At 45.9% G+C, this 20,183-nt stretch overlaps 1 protein-coding gene and 1 long non-coding RNA gene across 2 annotated transcripts in view; one reads left to right on the top strand and one right to left on the bottom strand.

Annotated features, from left to right (window-relative positions):
- The window catches only part of LOC127582236 (uncharacterized), a 60,449-nt gene extending 45,549 nt beyond the window's left edge, over positions 1–14,900 (bottom strand). Inside the window, exon 1 of the long non-coding RNA XR_007958086.1 lies at positions 14,531–14,900. This is a non-coding gene — a long non-coding RNA (uncharacterized LOC127582236). The remainder of the gene's footprint in view (positions 1–14,530) is intronic.
- Positions 14,897–20,183, top strand: part of LOC127582231 (neurogenic locus notch homolog protein 1-like) — an 81,962-nt gene continuing 76,675 nt past the window's right edge. The window contains exon 1 of the mRNA XM_052037367.1: positions 14,897–15,344. Coding sequence (XP_051893327.1) covers positions 15,296–15,344 — 49 coding nt within the window. The 5' untranslated portion in view covers positions 14,897–15,295. The remainder of the gene's footprint in view (positions 15,345–20,183) is intronic.

Here is a 20,183-nt window from a genome sequence, read left to right as displayed (position 1 = left end):
TGAATGGCAGAATGGGCTTGAAGGACTGAATAACCTCCACGTGTTCCTTTAAAAATAGGATTTAGTTAAGTACATGAGGGAGGAAGGAATAGAAAGGATCAGATCAATGGGCTTAGATGAAGTAGTATGGGAGGAGCCTCTGCGTGGAACATAAATAACAGTATGAACTGTGTGGGCAGAGTGGCCACAACCTTGTTGTAAAATACACTGCAAACATTCAGAATGGAAATCCTATACTTATGCAGAGACCTGAGTAGTGTAATTGATCTTTCTAGACAGAGCCTTGAGATGGACGATGACTTGCTTCCACTCTGGTTCTGTGGAATTTGAGAGGGCTGTGCTTGAATTCTTTTACCATGGAACAGCCATTGCACTTCAGCCACTCCGTTGTCTTGACAAAGTGAGATCTTGGACCAATGGTCAGGAGGCTCAAGATGATTGGAGATCAGGCTCTGCTGTACGGACTTAACACACATACATACATATGTGGACATACACACACTGAAGCATATCCAGACACACCCTTGCTACATACAGACAGTCTCACATGATCTTGCCCACATTTTTTTCCTCTTCCCCCCCCTTCCCTTGCAACCTCCCCCAGCTGCCCACCCAGATATACTGAGTGACTGAGCCTCCACAGCATTGGGCAGAGGATTGTGAAAAAATCACTGCGCTCTGGGTGAAGAAATATTTAAAGAACAAGGTGGTGGGTACATCTGGATAGGTAAACTGGAAGGGGAATGCTGTCTTCAAGGAGTGAGCTTTGTCAGCAAGAATAAGCTAGTCCACCATCTCAGCAACTCATCTGCAAAATTAACAAACTCCTCATGACCCTTCAGCTCACTCTAATAGACAACCAACATGCTGTAGTCATAAATACATTCACTCAACACTCTAAGCTTTAGGTAAGACTGAGGAGGACTTATATTCCAACTTAGAAAACTTCCTGTTTAACATACCAAAGGAAGACAAACTGATCCTCTTGGGCAACTTCACTGTCAGGGTAGGAAGGGAGGCAAACCTCTGGTCAGGTGTGATTGGCGAGGAAAAGCAGGAAAGACCAACTCCATTGGACAAAATGTGGTCTTGTCACAACCACCACCCTGTTTGAGGGATAAGCATCAGATGTCTTGCCAAGCCACCAGTTCAGACCTGCTAGATTATGTCATTGTCCAAGCAAGAGACTGCAAAGATATTTGCATTACCCATACCATGATAGACATTATTGACTTGTGGGCCAACCACTGCCTAATCCACTCTGTTATCTCTAATAACCTGCTCCAAGACATCTACGTCAAGAGAGAAGTATTGCCTCAAGAAGATCAATGTCAAAGCTATTATCAATAAACAATTCCCTGTGAGTTTGTTGGTTTGAGTCACAGCCCGTGTGTCAGGAGTAGACACAAGACAGCTAACTTACATTTACACTAGGATGGCATGCAAGCCGATACTTATCAAGGGGTCTACAGCAGAACTGGTCTCAGTGAAGATCACCACTCACAAAATGCTGGAGGAACTCATCAGGTCAGGCAGCATCTATGGAGGGAAATAAACAGTCGATGTTTCCGGTCAAGACCCTTCATCAGGACTGGGACAGGATCAGCATTGTGTGTGTTGCTCCAGATTCCAGCATCTGCAGAATCTCTTGTGTCTCAGTGAAGACCACAGTTTAATGAGGCTGTGTCATCGCCCCAACACTTTTCTCAATTCTTCTTGTTGCGATGTCACACCTGACTTCCAATAAACGCCCTATGGGAGTGGAGCTAATTTTTAGAATTAATGAGAAGTTGTTGAATCTACTGTGACTGCAATCCAGAACCAAGGTCACCCAATCCTCAGTAGCTGAGATGCAGTACACAGATAGTACATGCATTTGCATGTGCTTGGAGGCTAAACTCCAAGACATCGGCTCATTTAGCAAGGCATATGGAAGGTGGGTCTTTACAGTCAATACCTGCAAGTCCAAGGCCCTCTAACATCCCTCCCCCATGGCAGCACAATAGAAGTTTATGGTGAGACCCTGGATAACATGGACTACTTCCCATATCTCAGGAGGCACGTCAGCGAAGGCAAACATCAACGATGAAATTCACCACCGGCTTCAATGTGCTAGCATAGTCTTTGGTTGAATGGGGAAAAGGACGTCTGATGATCAACACATCAGAACTGCCACAAATCTCATGGTCTACTGGGCCACAATGAACCTTGCCCTCCTGGAGGCTTCTAAGATTATCCACAGCAGGCATCTCAAGGCACTGGAAAAATATCATCTATGCTGTCCTTGCAAAATCCTCCAAATTCACTGGAAGGATAAATGAATCTTTCTCAGGCCAACATCCCTGGCACTGAAGCCTAAGTTACTCTCAGTGCCTGTGTTGGGCAGGCCATGTTGTTCACGTGCCTGACATCAGACTCCTGAAGCAGACACAATCTGTTCCTAGCTCTGTCATGGGAGGAGATTATTAGGTAGAAAAGGAAAAGGATTTGATGATTTGCGCAAAGCCTCCTTGAAGAAGTGAAGCATCCCCACTGACTTCAGGGACCTCTTGCCCCTGAACGCTCAAAGTGGAGCAGGAGTATTCGGGGTAGTGTTGGGAACTGTGAGGTTATGTATCAGAAGCACACAGAAGCCCTGCGTAAGTGGCGGAGGGAGTGCACCACCTCACCAACTACCCATCCAGCCACCCCGTCCTCCACCTCCTGCCCAACTGGTTGAACAATCTATGGTTCCAACATCAGCCTCATTAGCCACAAAAGCAGAGTGGAAGGAAGTCATCCTCGATACTGAGGGACTACCAAGAAGAAGAACTTGCTGAAGGATACCCAGCAGCTGACCAGCTCTTATAGCCACAGTACTTATGTGGCTGGTCCATTTAATTTTTGGATCTGTGATGACCCCAGGTTTTTGATGGTGGCGACTGAGCAATGGTAATGCTGTTGAATGTCAAGGGTGGGTGTGTGGTTGGACTCTCTTGTTGGAGATGGTCACTCTCGAGTACTTCTATGGTACGAATGTTACTTGCCACTTATCAGCCCATGCCTGAATGTTCTCCAGCTCATGCTGAATGGGCTCTCTCATTTGCCGAGGAATTTTGAATGGAATTGAACATTGCAACATTATCAGTGAACATTCCCACTTCTGACCTTATGATGGGAGAAAGGTCACAGCTGAAGATAGTAGGACAATGCCCTGAGGAATCCTGCGCACTGATGTCCTGGGGCTGAGATAACTGACCTCCAACAACCACTCTTTGGTTAGAGGTATGACTCTAACCATTGGAGTTTTCCCCTTGATGCCCATTGACTTCAGTTTCACTGGAAGACCTTGATGCCACATTTGGTCAAATGCTGTGTTGATGTCAAAGGCAGTCATTTTCAATTCCAGAATTTATGTCATTATGTTTGGCCTGAGGCTGGGATGAGGTCAGGGATCTTGGTGAAACCCAAACTAGGTATCAGTGAGCAGATGGTGAGTATGTACTCCTTGATATCACTGTCAATGACACATCCCATCATTGCTGACAATTGAGAGTACACTGATTGGGCAGAATTTAGCCTGACTGAATTTGTCCTACCTTTTGTGCACAATACATATTTAAACAATTTTCCACATTGTCGGGTGGATGCCAGTATTGCAACTGTAATGGAATAACTTCTTAAGAGGCATGGTTAGTTTGAGCACAGGTCTTTAGACAAGGATGTTCTTTGGTTCCATAGCATTTGTTGCATCCAGTGCTCTCAGCTGTTTCCTGATATCATGTGGAGTGAATCGAGTTGGCTGAAGATTATTCTTTGTGATGGTGGGAATCTCAGGGGGAAGCCATAGCTGAGCATTAGAACTCTTCAGCCTTGTAGATACTTACAGGTCCCTGCCATTGTTGAAAATGGAGATGTCCTTGGAACCTCCTCCTCCTATAAAATCTTTAATTGTCCACCATCACCATTCACAACTCAATGCAGAGCTTTGATTTGATCTATTGGTTCTGAGATTGCTTATCTCCATCAATTGCAAACTGTTTAACCTGCTATGTTGCTCTTTCCCCAAGTTGGCACCTCATTTTTAGGTACCCCTTTCTGCTTCTGATGGTCCACCGTAGGTCCTGGATGCCCACTTTTAAACTAGCTCTTCTGAATCTATCCCATTTTGATGACTTGCTTCCAGTCTAGCTTTATGGGTTCTGAGGTGACTGATGGCAGACTCCCCCATAGATGGGAGGAGGTGCCTGACAGAGCAAGCAGGTGGATAGTCTGTGAGATAGTTCGCTGCTTCCACATTCACATAGGGCTTCTGTGTGTTCTTTATGCATGAGGTTCTCAATACTATCACAAGTTCTTATTCTCTTCTTTGAGTGCTCAGGGGCCAGCTATTCCTTAATCACATTCTTCCACATTATAAAGAATAAATAGAAAAGCAGGGTATATTTTAAATAGCGAGAGATTGTAAGGTACTCGTGTTCATCAGGACTTGGCGTCCTGGTACATGAATTACTCAAAGTTAACATGTAGGTATAGCAAGGTGTTAGGAAGGCAACTAGTATGTAGGCCTATAATGCAAGAGGATTTGAGTTCAAAATTAGAACCTCCAATTTAGTAAGGACTGGGGGAGACTGTATCTGGAATATTGTGTACAATCCTGCTCTCCCTACCTCATTATATGATAAAGGAAGTGCAAAGTGGGTTGAATTCTATGAATCCAAAGTGGGTTCACTAAGTTGAATCCTGAAATGGAAAATTCCAGGAAAATGGGGAGAGATGAGTAAGTTGGGCCTATGCTCTCTAAAATTTGGAGCGATCTCAAGGAAATGTAAAAAAAATGTAAAGGCCTGATCGGGTAGCAGCATGTCTCCCCAGGCTGAGTGTCACAGTCCAGAATAAGGGATCAGCCAGTCAGGGCAGAGATAAGAAGAAGTTTCTTCACCCAGAATGTTTTTGTACTGAATGTACAACGTGCTGAATCTTTTGCATTCTTTACCCAACAGGACTGTGGAGAATCAGTCACTGGGAATATTCAAGGTAGAGATCAACAGTTTTTGGATATTAAGTGGAATCAATGAATGTGGAATTAGTGTGTGAAAGTGGCACTGAGGTAAAAGATACCCAAGAGAGTAGATGTGGTTTGATTTCATGGGTTGTAAGTCCAGCACAGTGAGAAGAAAGGGAGTTTTAGCTGGAATCGTTGAATTTGGGATGCAAGGTGGTGTTTTGGTTCAAAGTTCAGGGGTCAAGATTGAGTTAAAGCTCCTGAACTCCTTTTACATGATGTCGGTTGAGGGATATACATTGTCCAGAAGCCTAGGGACAACCCCACTGCTCTCATGGGATCTTTCACTCCTCCTGAGAGGATTTTGGACTAACATCTCATTTGAAAGCTGTCACATCCAAAACCACTACTCAATCTCGGTACTTCCTTCTGAGGGCAAGCCTGAAGTTAGGGTTCATATTTCTAGAGTGGGGCTCAAACCCAAACCGTTCTGGCTCAGAAGAAAGATCGCGCTACGCATTGAGCCATGGTTGACATTCCAAATGAGAAACTGGACTCAATTAAGAGCACCCACCTGCCCTAATGGATCTTCTGAGGTAATGAGATAAGCAGGATTGAAAAGGAGTATCCCAGGGTATAGCATATGCAGGACATGAGGGACAACCAGACCAGGTTCTCTCGTGAGTTTGTCTTTGGTGTTTCTTGTTATGGTGTGTGTGTATATTGCAAGGGAAGGGTGAGATGTGGCTGTGATGCCTCTGCAGCCAATTATCGGCAGGTGATTTAAGCAAGCCATTATGAGACCAGCTCTAAGTACCATGGAGGGAAAGGATTTTGTCCTGATCCACATCCAAAGACTCCCAAATTCACGTATGCACAGATCATAGGCAAGCACTACACAGTGGGCAGCACAGTGATGCAGCAAGTAGAGCTGCTGCTTCACAGCTCCAGAGTCCAGGGTTCGTGACCTCAGGTGCTTTTTGTGTGGACTTTGCACATTCTCCCCTTGACTGTGTGCTTTTCCTCTGAGTGCTCCAGTTTCCTCCCACATCCCAAAGATTTGCAGGTTGGTAGGTTAATTCGCCACTGGAAATTGCCCCCGGTGTAGGAGAGTGGTGGAATCTGGGGGGAGCTGATGACAATGTGGGGAGAATTAAAAATGGGATTAATGTAGGATTGGTATAAATAGGTGGTTGATGGTCAGTGTCGACTCGATGGGCTGAAGGGCCTGTTTCTATGCTGTATCCTTCTATGACTCTATAACACACAACCACAAGCACACCTCCTGACAATTGTTAGTGTTTAACGTTTAAGAGCATTGTATCATGCCATGTTCCAGTGGGTGCTAGCATCACCCTCAGTTACTTGCCTGGGTTTGTTAGTAGCCTGTTCGACTATAGGAGGAATCATAAGCTCATTCCTATTCTTAACCAATATCCATACCACTCTATTTTACTGCAGGCTGTCATTGGATATTGATCAGGAATGGGAACCACAGGTGATTAACTCTTCCCTAAAACCAAGGATCAAGAGTGGTCATACAGATTACACCAAGATAGCTGATACCAGCCAAGTTGGTCTGGATAGTCAAGGCCTGTGCTGTGAAAGGTGAGTCATTCCAGTTAAAGTAGTTGGGCAATAGACCGGAAAACCTATCAGAAAAAAAAGCACTCTATGTGAGTAACTGAAAAAAAATGCTGTTGATTTAAGAATGGCTGAGATTTATTTGAGGAAAATTTGAGATTTATTTGACTTTTGCCGTAATACCCTGAGTAAATGGGATCAATCGTATTCATGTAAAAATATCAGAGTGTGTTAGAAATAATCAGCAGGTCAGGCAGTGTTTATGGGGAGTGAAATAGTGTTAATGTTTCAGGTTGATGACCTTTCATCAGAACGAGGCTTTACAGAGAAAAGGATAGCAAGACTGTGGAGGAAATGAAAACAAGGATAAATACTTTAAAACTGTGGCATTGTTTAACCTAGAGTCAATGCCAGTCAAAATGTGTTTGCTGTACTTCACAGAGGCTCTGTTTAAATAGGCTCTGTAGATTGTTCGCTGTGGTGACTTGTTTAAATAGCTATTGTTTGCTGAATAAAAACACAGTATGCATTGAGACCTGCCTAAAGCAAAGTCCCAGCCCATCTCCAAATCAGGGGTGAAAGGACAAGAGTGAGTAAACTTGCATTGATACTACATTTTTTACATGGTAAAGCATCCTGAGGGGCTTCACAGGACCAGTATCACACTATAATTAGAAGCTGCCTCACATTAGGACAAACGACCAAAAGCTTGGTCAGAGTGAAAGAACAACATAGAGCATAGAACAGTACAACACAGGAACAGGCCCTTCAGCTCGCCATGTCTGCACTGACCATGATGCCAATCTAACTACTCCCATCTGCCTGCATATATCCCTCTATTCCCTGCCTGTTCATGTATCTGTCTAAATGCCTCTTATACACTGCTATTGTGTCTGCTTCTACCACCCCCAACCCCTGGCAGCCCGTTCCAGGCACCCACTCTCTGTGTGTAAAAAAAAAACTTGCCTCGCAAACTTTTTAACTTTCCCCCTCTCACCTTAAACCCATGCCCTCATTTGATTTTCTACTAATTTGACATTTCCATCCTGAGAAAAAGATTAAGTGTCTACCCCTATCTGTACCTCTCATAATTTTATACACTTCTATCAGGTCGCCCCCCCCCCCCACCCGCCTCAGCCTCTGATGCTCCAAAGAAAACAATCCAAGTTCATTCAAGCTTTCCTTGTAGCTAATACACTCCATTCCAGGCAACGTCCTGGTAAATCTCTTTTGCACTGTCTCCACATCCCTTTCCTATAGTGAGGCGATCAGAACTGCACACAATACTCCAAATGTGGCCTAACTAAAGTTTTATCCAGCTGCAACATGACTTCCCAACTTTTATACTCAATGCCCTGACTGATGAAGGAAAGCACACCGTCACCTTCTCTACCACCATATCCACTTGTGTTGCCACTTTCAGGGAGCTATGCACTTGCACACCAAGATCCCCCTGTAGAGTCATAGAGTAATATGGCACGGAAACAGGCCCTTCAGCCCAACTCGTCTATGCCGACCAAGTTGCCTAACTGAGCTAGTTCAATTTGCCCATGTTTGATGCATATACCTCTAAAACCTTTCCCTATCCCTCTGTACATCAATGTTCCGAATGGTTCCTGCCATTTACTGGATACTTTCCTCTTGCACTTGACCTCCCAAAATGCGTCACCTCACACTAGTCCAGTTTAAACTCCAATTGCCGTTTCTCTGCCCAAATTTCCCAACTATGTCCTGCTGCATCCTTCCTCACTAGCCACAGCCCATAATTTTTGTGTTGTCTGCAAACTTGTAGTTTTGTAGTGTATTTTGTAGTGATGCTATGTGCCTGTGATGCTGCTGCAAGTAAGTTTTTCCCTGCACCTGTGCAGACATATACTTGTGCATGTGACAATAAACTCAACTTTGACTTTAAAAAGGATAGAGGAAGAATGTTTGGGAGGGAAGTTATAGAGTTCAGGGTTCAGTGTCTGAGGATGCTGAGGATCATCAATAGTGGAAAATTGGGAATACTCTTTTTTCATTTGTTTCAGAGATGTTGGGCACTACTGGCACATTTATCCTTCAGCATTTATCCCTATAGAGGCCAGAATTGGAAGTGCATAGACATCTCAGATGGATAGACTTAGTGGTGAGGCATGGGGTTCACTCCCAGAGATTAGTATTTGTCTGGAAAGTGTAATTGGCTGATGTGATGGATACTAATTCTCTGTTGGCCTTCAGAACGGAACAAATGAATTCCCCTGGGGATGTTTGCGTCATATGGAATGAGAAGCTTGGTCAGTGTGAACTCCTGAGCTGATTTCCATAACTGGAGTGGGTTGGAGCAGAATTTTACAAGACTATTTTTTCATTATTGGTCCCAACTGCAGGGCAGAAGGTTGGAAGTGCCTGGTTAAGATGCTATGGTCATTAGCCTGAGCAGGATTGAGGGACCAGTTGGGATTTCCTCCTGTCATCTTCAAGTCTTTAGGCTGAAGTGGAGAGACCATTGAGTCAGTGACACTGAGGCACAATAGTTTGCCTCTTCCAGAGGCTTGAAACTGTTGTTGGGACAGTCCTTCTGTGCAGATCACAGAAAGCTTGAAGCATTGCCAGACACTGCCTCCTTTTCTGTTTCTCTTGAGAACCTATTATGCCTAGAATTTTTGCCTATCAGTATCACAATTAATGTTTCCTCTGACCTGGTAGGAAACCCTTTGTCTTTTGGTCAGACGGTATTAGTTTCAAGCCCCTCTCCTGTGACAAATCCTAATCCAGCCAGATTATCTACTGCAGCACTGAGGGAGTGCAGTGCTGTAGGAGGGGCAGCTCTAGGGAAGTGATGCACTATGGGAGGCGCCATCTTTTGGAACGAGATGCTACATCAGGGCCATTGGATGGAAAAGTTAGAAGAAATGGGGAATTCTTACTGGTGTCTTGGCCAATATTTATCCCTTCTGCAACGTCAAAATAAAAATGACGAGGTCATTATTACATGGGTGTTTGTGAGATCTTGCTGTGCAAAAATTTTCTAACTTGTAACATTGACTGCACTTCAAAGCTAATTCATTGGCTGTAACTTGTCTGGGGCATCCCCAGTTCATAGAAAGTGCTTCAGAAATGCAGGCTTACACACGTGGAGTTGTTGCAAAGAATAGGAGGGCAACCTGTAAGGGAAAAAGAGACCAATACGTGAGGGAGGAAGGAATTTGCAGTATTGTTGACAGGGAAAGATGAGGATGGAGGTTCTTGTGGAGCATAACTGCTGGCCTATACCAGAGGGCCCAAATGGCCTGCTTCTTCAGAACCCCGTGTAATTCTGAGTAACTGGAACAACATCCAGTGCTGCTGGATGTGACACATTAGTTCTTTATACCCAGTCTCAACTCCCCCCTCACCTCCATCTCTGAATCTCCCTCGTTGTCACGGAGCTAACATTCCTCTCAAACCAAACGTGCCACTGGAAGATCTGGATCATTAGCTGACACTGAAAATTGGAGCTTGCTGTGTGTAAATTGGCCATTGTGTTTCCCTAAATTACAACAGTGATTATACTTTAAGATTATTTCATTTGAACTGCAGAGCTTTGTGATGTTTATTTTGTAATATGTAAACACATTGATCAAAGATAATGTTTATTTTGACAAGAACTTGATCCCAGCAGCACTACAGATTTACCATTGATGGCAGTCTTCCTGTAGTTCGGCGAAATTATCCACAGATCCACCCTTGTTTAAAGAATTATTAAAAAGCTTTTGCTTTCAACAGAGTTAAACAGCATTGCTTTAATCATCTTTGAAGTTAATCAAAGTGTCTGCAGAGGAGGTGTTCAATGTCAAAATTAGAAGAATCTAAACATGAGTTTAAACACAAGTTAACTACACCCCACTCTTTATTTTATATGTTCATATGTTCTTATGGCATAGAAGGAAACCATTGTGGCCCATCACCTCACAGAGCAATCCCAATCTCTACTAATTTTCCCTGTAAATAATTCTTCCCACATTCTATCCCTCTACTATTCTCCCTCCTCACCTAGGACAGGGAGTGCAGTTTCATTTCTGTGGCCCCGACAGCAATGTTGTAAAGTGTACTCACACTCCCCTTCCAGCACTGAGTTCTAAACGATAATTCCTAAGATACAGGAGCTGCTGGAGGGGCCGGCATTTAGTGCCTGTCCCTCACTGCCTTAGGAGGCCACCTACAACTATTGTCACTGGTTTGATGCAACCAGCTGGTTTGCCGAGCGATTTTGGAGGGCAGTTAAGAGTGAACCACCTTGGTTTGGGATTGGAGTCACACATAAGAATGGCAGAAAGACATAGACAAGTACGGATGATGTTAAATCATTGCACTAGTAGTCCAGTGGTCTGAGTTTGAACCCCAGCATAGTTGCAGGGGGAATTTAAATGTTGTTAATAACCTGGAATTTTAAAAGCCAATGATAACCGGGAAATTGCTGATTTGTTGTGAAACCTGCCTGGTTCACTCTGCCCTTCAGGGAAAGAACTCTGTCACATGTGATCACAGAGCCACACTAGTGTGGTTCATTCTTAAATGTCCACTCTGTTGGGGATTTGTAGGAATGGGTGATAAATGTTGGCCTTGCCAATGATGCCCACACCCTGAAAACTGAACAGGTAAAGAAAAAGTCCCCTTCCTTAAACACGGAACCAGGCCCTTTGGCCCAACTTGTCCATGCTGACCAAATTGCCCAACAGGGCTAGTCCCATTTGCCTCTATTTGGCCCATGTCCCTCTAAGCCTTTCCTATCCATGTAACTGTCCAAGTGTAGCAGTTAGCGTAACGCTATTACAGCGCCAGTGACCCGGGTTCAATTCCCGCCACTGTCTGTAAGGAGTTTGTACGTTCTACCCGTGTCTGCATGGGTTTGCTCAGGTTTCCTCCCACATTCCAAAGACGTACAGGTTAGGAAGTTGTGGGCGTGCTATGTTGGCGCCGGAAGTGTGGCGCCACTTGCGGGCTGCCCCCAGAACACTCTACACAAAAAGGTGTATTTCACTGTTTGTTTCGATGTACACTTGACTAATAAAGATATCTTATCTGTTCTTAATTTACCTCTACCATTTCCTCTGGCAGTTCATTTCCATATATCCATCACCCTCTGTGTGAAAAAGTTGCCCCTCGTGTCCCTTTAAAATTTATCCCCTCTCACTTTCAACCTATGCCCTCTAGTTTTGGACTCCCATACCCAGGGGAAAAGACTGGCTTTTCACCTTATCTGTGCCCCTCCTGATTTTATGAACCTCTATAAGGTCACCCCTCAGCCTCCTACACTCCAGAGAGAAAGCCCCAGCCTATCCAGTCTCTCCTTATAACTCAAGCCCTCCAGTCCCGGTAATATCCTTTTATATTTTTGCACCCTCCCCAGTTTAAAAGAAGTGAAGTTAGTTAACTAGTTGGATTATGACAAAAACAGCTAGTTTTCTACAACCCAGGTTCTTTTAAAAATAATTAAAATTCTCACAATCCTCACCTTAGCTTTTGAACTCAGTCGTAGGATTAGTGGCTCAGCAACCTAACCAGCATCGTGCTGCTCTTGGATAACTGCATGCACAGGTGCAGGCCCCATGTACCTGAGCTAATTATCCCGATGACAAACTGAACTTGCAAGAACTCGCAGTAATCACCAAGCCCTCCAGCGATACGCGGTGCCACCAGAAACATGTGCGGGCATGATAACCGCGCTGCAGTCAGCGCCTTTTAAAACAAGATAATCTCTCCCTCTGTTTCCTGAGGTTGCTGACTCCTGCTGGAGTTTGATTACACGGCAGGGTGGGGCTGTTGTTTGACTGCTTGCACTGTGTCAATGTTCGCCGCCTGGCTGCGGCGCGCACACTTGCCATGGCGAAGAGCAGCGTCCCGGCTGATTCCTCGCTCGACCACAAAGGTCACTGGCAGAGATCAGGGGCAGAACCGCTGGTTAATGTCCCACCTCTCTAACTAATGAGTCGCTGGGCAGGGACCTGGGCTGGTTTTTCTCTCCCTTGTTGGGTTGTGGAACTCAGCGCGGTTCTGAAGGAAAACAAGAAACGTGCTCCTTCACAACCGCACTGCTGTCGGACGAAGTACTGCTTTTTAGGTGTCATTGCTGTTTCACTGAAGGAAATGCAGCGGCCAATTCTCATATAGAAATGGTTCAAAAATCACTTTCAGGTTTTGGGCATTTTTTATACAAGGGGAATATCCATTGGCCATGCGTGTGTGTTGAAGCTGAGCCTGTACAGGACTCCCTGTGCCTCCCTGCACAGGCCGAGCAACTGCTGACATGGAGTATCAGGTTGCTCCAACAATTGGGCGGTGTGCTGGGAGGGGAATCTGGGCCCATGAGGGAGCACAGCAGCTGAAGAAAGCACAGTAGGACAAGTTTCACCAACCGGTACGATGGCTTGAGTGGGCTGCAAAGGTACAACACGCTGGGGATCAATCTCAGACCAAGAAACTGCTGGGCAGAATTACTGACAGCTCTAGAGCAGCCATAAAGAGAAGGATAAATAGTCGAGAAAGGGGCAGAGAGATGGGTAAGAAACAAGAGGAGAGGGTACATCGATAAAATTAGAAAGAGAGAAAGGAAAAGATAAAATAGGAAAGAGAGGGGGAGAGTTCCCATGACGTTTCGCACGGCTCTGACGGTTGTTGCAACCCGGCCCGTTTGAAGGGCAGTGCTGGTAAAACCGGCTCAGACATAAAGCAGAGGTAGTTGTAACTCCCGGTAAACTTCGTGTTCCCTGTCTTTAGGTGGAGGCGGGATACTTTCTGTGAAACAGTCGGCAGAAGCTGTGAGCTATCGACCACCAGAGCGAGGGCCAAGGGTTGTGGTGGTTCTTGCAAGACTTTTAAGGGATGGTGTTTGAAGGTTGGAAAGGTGAGAGATTCTAGGGACAGGCAGGTTTCTTACAAAATTGTGGATGGGGAGTCAGGTCTAAATGCAGCCCAAGTGGGTTTAGTAAGCGGCGGAACGAGATCTGTGTGCAAATGCGACGATCCTCATTGTAATGTCACACACTGGCCTTGTTTTGATGTTTCTATAAGGAATTTCTACGTCCCCACGAAGAAGTTGTCTGAAGATGTCAGCTGTGGTTCAGTAGCTACACTTTCACCTCCGGGTCAATAGGTCATGAGTCTGAGTCTCACTTCAGAGATCTGAGCACATAATCCGGGTTGACACTCCCCGGTGCTCCTGTGAGGGTACTGCACTGTCAGGACTGTTGAATGGCCCATCTCCCCCTTAGATAAAAATGTCATAATTTGAGAAGAATGGGATGATTTTTCCTGATGCTTTAGGGGTTATGTCAGGACAGATGTCACTAAACACCATCTGAAAATCGTTACATTGCTCTGGGAGCTTACTGTGTATTAATTGGCCATCGCGTTTCCTCTGTTACAATGCTTAAATACTTATTTGGCTGTAAAGCACTTTAGGACATCCTGAAGTAATGAAAAACATTGTCTAAATCACTATTTCGTAATAATTTCCAATTTAAACACAGAAAAAAAATTGTGAACCCCAAAATGATGCTGTTGGCGAATCAGTTATTCTGTGATGAAAAATATCAAACTATAATGACGCAGTCAAGCCTTTTTGTAATTCCATTTTGTTTTCATCTTTGCTACTCCAAGATGAGTCAAAACGCCAAGGCTGGGAACTGCTATTCTAAATGCAAGATCATCGCTGGGTAATGACACTCTCCTGGCTGTAGAAGCGCTGCTTCTCCGCTGGGGAATTACGGTGTGACATGTTTACATTGCAAGTTTCCATTATAAAAGAGCAGGTAGTCTTTATGAAGGGAGTATAGAAATAAAGACCAAAGACGTAACCTTAAACACAGGATTGTCAACAGGAAGTCTGAGCATATGCAATGTTTTCATTATTCAATAGGTAGCATTTCTGATTTCGCAAAAAGTGATTAACAGAAACAGCGAGGTCAAAGGTCTAAATTTGTTATATGAAATCTTACCTACCTGTTCTGAGTAATTGTGTACCAGAAATGAAATAAGCAGGTCCAAGAAAATAGAGTTCAACAAACGTTGATAAGTTTTAGTTAAGGTTGAAAACTTTCTCTAGTTTGATCCAACTTAAAGTTGAGTCTGTACTTAAAGAAAAGTTCGACAGTCATCCAGCGAGTTGGTGTTAGGGTTAGTCGGCGGTGGTGGGGGGAGGGGGAGTGCCCAGTTGAGATTGGGTTGTCCCGGGATGGCCTACCCAGCGTCTTCCGACTGCCCATTCCCAAGGAGGATCCGGGAGAGAGAGGGAGAACGACGAAGATTTCTTCACAGCTTTATGCAAATGCGGAGCAAATCTCCGCCCACCAGGGGGAGAGACAGAGAAGCTTTTTCTTCCCACCTCAGTTCAGCCTCTAACGCTTTGGGGAGACGAGCTGAGGACCGAGAGCCAAGACCAGATCCCCAGCTACAGGTTATTGAGAAAGAAAAGTTCAGAGCCTGAGGTCTGTGAGCGGATCTATAATCCAGTGACGGGACCCTGCAGAAGATCAGTGATTTCAACCCCCCTCACCGCCGTCAATCAACTCTACTCTTGCCCAGGATTACTTTTATTTAAACAAAAAAGAAAGGATATTTCATTTGCCTGCAACTTTTTTTTCCCTTCAACTCCCTTCTCCCCAACCGGGGACCTCCTGTGGATTTATGGTCTGGTTGAAGAGTTAACTGGTGGGATAACACAAGAACTGAAGGAAAAGGAATCTCTCTTGAATCTCGACTGGAGGAATGTTGGTGCTGACCCTGTGGCTAATATCACTGCCCGCCCTAGTGCCAGGTGGGTGTGCGGATCAAACGGAGCCTCCCGAGTGTGTTTCCCACAGAACTGGAGGTGAAAGTATTGGGGGAACAGGGAGTCTGAGTTACTTTGTTTTGTTTAAGCAGATACCGGTTTGGGTTAAGGGGAGGTGAGTTCGGGCAAGTTTTGAGCTTCCTCCACTTGTTGCTTCCCAGGAGCAGAGGCAGTGGAAAAGCCCAGTCGTTGCCCGGACACATTGCACAGCGAATGGCTTTTGCTGCGGAACCGGGAATCTCAGCCTGACCCTCTCCCAACTCCCCAAGGAACATACTTCTCACGATTTAGTTTTCTTTATTCTTTCCGCTTGTTATAACATCCGCTCTGCGGCTCATTTTATGTGTGTATGTGAGAGAGAGAGAGAGAGAGAGGATGCTCTTGGTTCTGTGAACGAGGTGCAGAATGGAAGCAGGATAGCAGGGGTAGGGGACAGATGTGGGGAGATGGAGAAATGGAGTGAGAGGGTGTGGATGGGGGACCGTGTGGAGAGAAACATTTCTCAACTGAAGTTGTTTCTTTATCAAGTAGTCTCACGTTCTGATTCAGGGAGGGGATTGGATAATTATGGAAATTCAGTATTTTAAGCTCTTGCAGCACCACCCCGACCCCACCCATTCCAGGAGACACCCCTCTCTCCGCTAGAACACTAGCTCGTAAACTCTCCACAAAACCGCATCTCATTCCGCAGTGAAGGAAGCCACTTCCAGCTCGGATCCTCGGAGAAATTCCCCCACCCTCCAGATCCCCAGACAAACCCCCCCATTTCCCAATCTAGTTCCTGGACCCTACAGACTGAGCAACCCCAGCCCCGGAGCAGCGACCCATAGACCACGAGTGAAGCGCCCCCACCCCAACCAGCCCCATTGATGTCGCCACTCCAGGGGAACCTCCTTCCACTGAACCCACCCCCCCATCCCCAATTCCCAACCCTCATCACCACCTTGAGCGTAACCCAATTTCCCTCCCCCCACCTACCCCGCCCCCACCCCAATCTGCAGATTGGTCATGATCCCAATCCCTCCCCCAACAAATAATCCGCAGGTTATGGGCAGCCCCCACCCCCGCCCCACCGCTAATACCACGACTCAGAGATATCTCGGGGCCTTCAGACAATTGATCTGCCACCCTCTGTAAACCCGAGCTCATCAAAACTGTTCACCTCATCCACACCCACACAAGGTGCTCTTCACCAATCGTTCTCATTGGTTCCTGGTCCAGTAAATTGTCATTCTCGTTTCCCTACCTCTGGAAGGTCCTTCCTTGTCACACCCTCTGTAGACCTTGCGCCGCGCTCATTTTGGTCCTCAAAGCCTTCAAGCACCACTGAATTTCACGCCTTTTCACGCACCGACGTCCGTGCATTCAGCTGACGAGGTCCTAAACTCAGGAATTCCCCAAATCTCCCCGCTGTCTTCCCTCCCTTTGATTCCCCGAATCAAGCTTTTGGTCCAAATAACAACAGAAAATGCTTAGTAGGTCAGGCAGCGTCTGTGGAAGAGAAACAGTCAACGTTTCGGGCCCGGGACCCTTCATCACAACTGGAAATTTTTTTAAGAAGTGATTTTTCTTTTAAACTTGGACTTGATTGACCTGCTGAGTTTTTCCAGCATTTTCTGTTTTGATTTCAGATTTCCAGCATGTGTAGTTGTTATTTTGATTTCCAAGCATTTGGTCATTTGTCTCAGTATTGCCTTTGATGGTTAATGCCACGCTTGGGCTGTTGTATCGGATGTTAGATAAAGGTTGGTTGTGTAAAGGGATGTGTGAGGTGGTGGGGCGAGATTTGGATAGTTCCACCCCCCCCCCCCAAAGAATTTGCGTTAGCCCAGCTTCTTCCCTGTGTTATCTTCGCCCTCTGCCCTCCGCTGTTACTGAAAGCAGACTTGTGTGACTTAGCCCGCACACTTCACTATGGTGTCTTCTTACAGCGCCGCTGGCCACCAATTTTTCTTTGACCAACCCCCTTCCTGTGTGACTAGCTGTTTTATTATTACTACTCCCACACGGTCCGAGTGTGTCACGACATCCTCTCCCACCTCTGACTGATTTTCGTTTTGCTTTGCACGCTATTATTTTTTGCAGCCCCAGCGGTCACGTGTGGAGCTGAGCCGAGGTTGTGCCGGCGCGACCTCCGCGCTGATGTTAAGCGCCGTTCAGCGTCCCGGGTAGCAGGCGGGTGACTTTTACCCGCCACTGCCAGCCCGCGTTGGCAATTCCCTGGCATCACACCAGACCTTTAACGTGACATCGAAAGGGTTTTGGGGGAACTTTCCCTTGCGTTTGATGAGAGCGCGTTTGTCAGATCACAGTTCTGTGATTTTTCAGCCGCAGTAAACAGTGGACTTTCTTCGCCCACTCTTTCCTCTCAGTTGATTAGGCTGCGGGCTACTTAGTCCAAATTGTTTATCTCCCTCCTTCTTGTTTAATGGTTGTCAGAAATGTCACAAAAAGCTGTAACACCTCTCGCTGATCCTGTCAGGGCCGGTTCTGGTTGCGTTTTGCGGCACTAATGCAAGGACCCAGATTCCATCAAGGGGCACGACTTGGCCTCAGTGCCCTTGGGTCAGAGAGGGAACAAAGAGCCACTGTCTGATCGGCATACAGTGACAATGGCTGGAATGTTTATAATGGTATATCTAACTAATCGTTTCTCTGTGACTCCTTGTCTGTGTATCTCTCTTTGCCCATGTGGATCTCTCTCTGCCCCTGTGTATCTGCCTCTGTATCTGCCTTTGTGTATCTGCCTCTGTGTATCTGCCTCTGCCTCTGTGTATCTGCCTCTGTGTATCTGCCTCTGCCTCTGTGTGTCTGCCTCTGTGTATCTGCTTCTGCCTTTGTGTATCTGCCTCTGTGTATCTGCCTCTGCCTTTGTGTGTCTGCCTCTGTGTATCTGTCTCTGCCTCTGTGTATCTGCCTCTGCCTGTGTATCTGCCTCTGCCTGTTCCCTGTATCTTTCTCTCTGCTCATCTCTCTCACAGAGTAACTACATCCTCCTTTCTATGTCTTTGTCCATCTGTATCTGTGTGTGTGTGTGTATCTATCTCTCTCTATCTGTTTCTATCCATCCATGTCTAACCAATTGCATGTGTTTATATCCATCTTTTGCGTCACAGTAGTGGGACAAAGTGAGTTATAGGCCTGGCAAAAGAAAAGGTCCGTGAACCAGTATTTGGGGAAGTAGTGAGGAACAGATGATAGTGAGCCGCTGTTGACAAGTATGGGAAGTGGGAGAAGCGGGGGAAGTTCGAGGCGGTGGGTTGTGGGTGAGTGGGTCTGGAATGGAAGACGGCAGTTATGTGGAGATGAGGAAAGGGACTGAGGAAATCAGACGCAGTGTAGTGCAAAGAGTTTTCTACTCATCCATGCATTATTGAAAGACACACTTGCTGACATGTGCGAGTTGCTGGTGTTTATCAAGGGACTTATCTCTCCATCATTTACCACAGAAGTATATCATTGGAGATTATTATAAAATAGACCAGGTTTCACAAGTAGTGGAAACTCCACTCCCCCAGGAAAATCAAAGACTCTTTTACCAAGGTGACTTGCAGTTGATTGTTATTGAGAGCCCTGGATGGGATGAGTATTTTCATGATGCTCTGGACTGAGAAACATAAATCCCCTTGTGCTGGAAACGGGATAAGAGGAATGATAAAAGACTGATGGGCAGTTGCTTCTCTGTCCACCCACTCCGGGGACATGGGCAATGATTGCAGAGCTGGCATTCCTTGCTCATTCCCCACTTGCCCTGAACCTCTGGCAGAGGCCTGGTCTGTTAACCTTACGGAATGTAAGCTTGGAACACACCAAGGGAAATTTGAGAAATTGAATCAGTCTTGGTAAAAGGGACCAGTGAAAGTGAGCAGTTATAAACTCAACTGGTTTACCAAGATCCTGCAGAAAAAGAAAGCTGCCATCATACAGGCCCGTATGTGACTCCAGTCCCCCAGTTTTACCCTCTGGCAGACCCTGCCAATGAATCCAATGGGAACTGAGGTGGAATCTCTCTGGTTGCACTCCCATTACTAGGGGATTCCCCCCCCCCCCCAGATAAACGAGGGTGACCTGCTGGTGGTCACGAGGGTGTGGTAAAAAGGAAGTAGGCAGCACAGTGGAGGGTTCAGTCCTGACCTCGGGTGCTGTGTGAAGTTTGCACATTTTCCTTGTGACCATGTGTATTTCCCCAAGGCTCTGTTTGATCAGTGTGTCCAATGAGTGCTTAATGGTTTGCATGGACTAGGTGGGCCAAAGGTGGGTGAGCACCCACTGAATTACTCGCTGCAAACCCAGCACCAGTGGTTCAAGTAGCTGACTCAGCACCATCGCCCAGGGCAGTCGGGGATGGATTAAATGCATCCCAGGATTGAACTGAAGCAACTTTATGCCCAGGCTTGAAGTTCCAAGTTGTGAAGAATTTGGGGACCCTTTTAATCTGATCTGTACAAGTCATAGATCATAGGGAGAGATACAGCACAGATACAAGCCCTTTGGCTCACCTGGACCACGCAAACTATCAACACTCATTTTACACTAATCCTATTTTATTCTTTCTGCATTCCTATTTTCTATGCACCAGTGGCAATTTTCTTTGCTCAGATACCAACTCGCACATTTTTGGGATGTGGGAAACAGAGCATTGGGGAAACACAAATTGTCACAGGGAAAATTTGCAAACTTCACCCAGCACCCGGGGTCAGGATTGAACCCTCCACTGTGCCGCTCTCTTGCTTTCTTCCACACGTGATTCGCCCAAAACGCATTTCTGGCTCCAGTTAGTGGCCTCAAAAATGGAAACATCTTTTACCCTGTCAAGTCCCTTAG

This window comes from Pristis pectinata, chromosome 23, assembly GCF_009764475.1.
Source record: "Pristis pectinata isolate sPriPec2 chromosome 23, sPriPec2.1.pri, whole genome shotgun sequence".
NCBI lineage: Eukaryota > Metazoa > Chordata > Chondrichthyes > Rhinopristiformes > Pristidae > Pristis > Pristis pectinata.
This window is presented reverse-complemented; position numbering and strand designations above follow the sequence as displayed.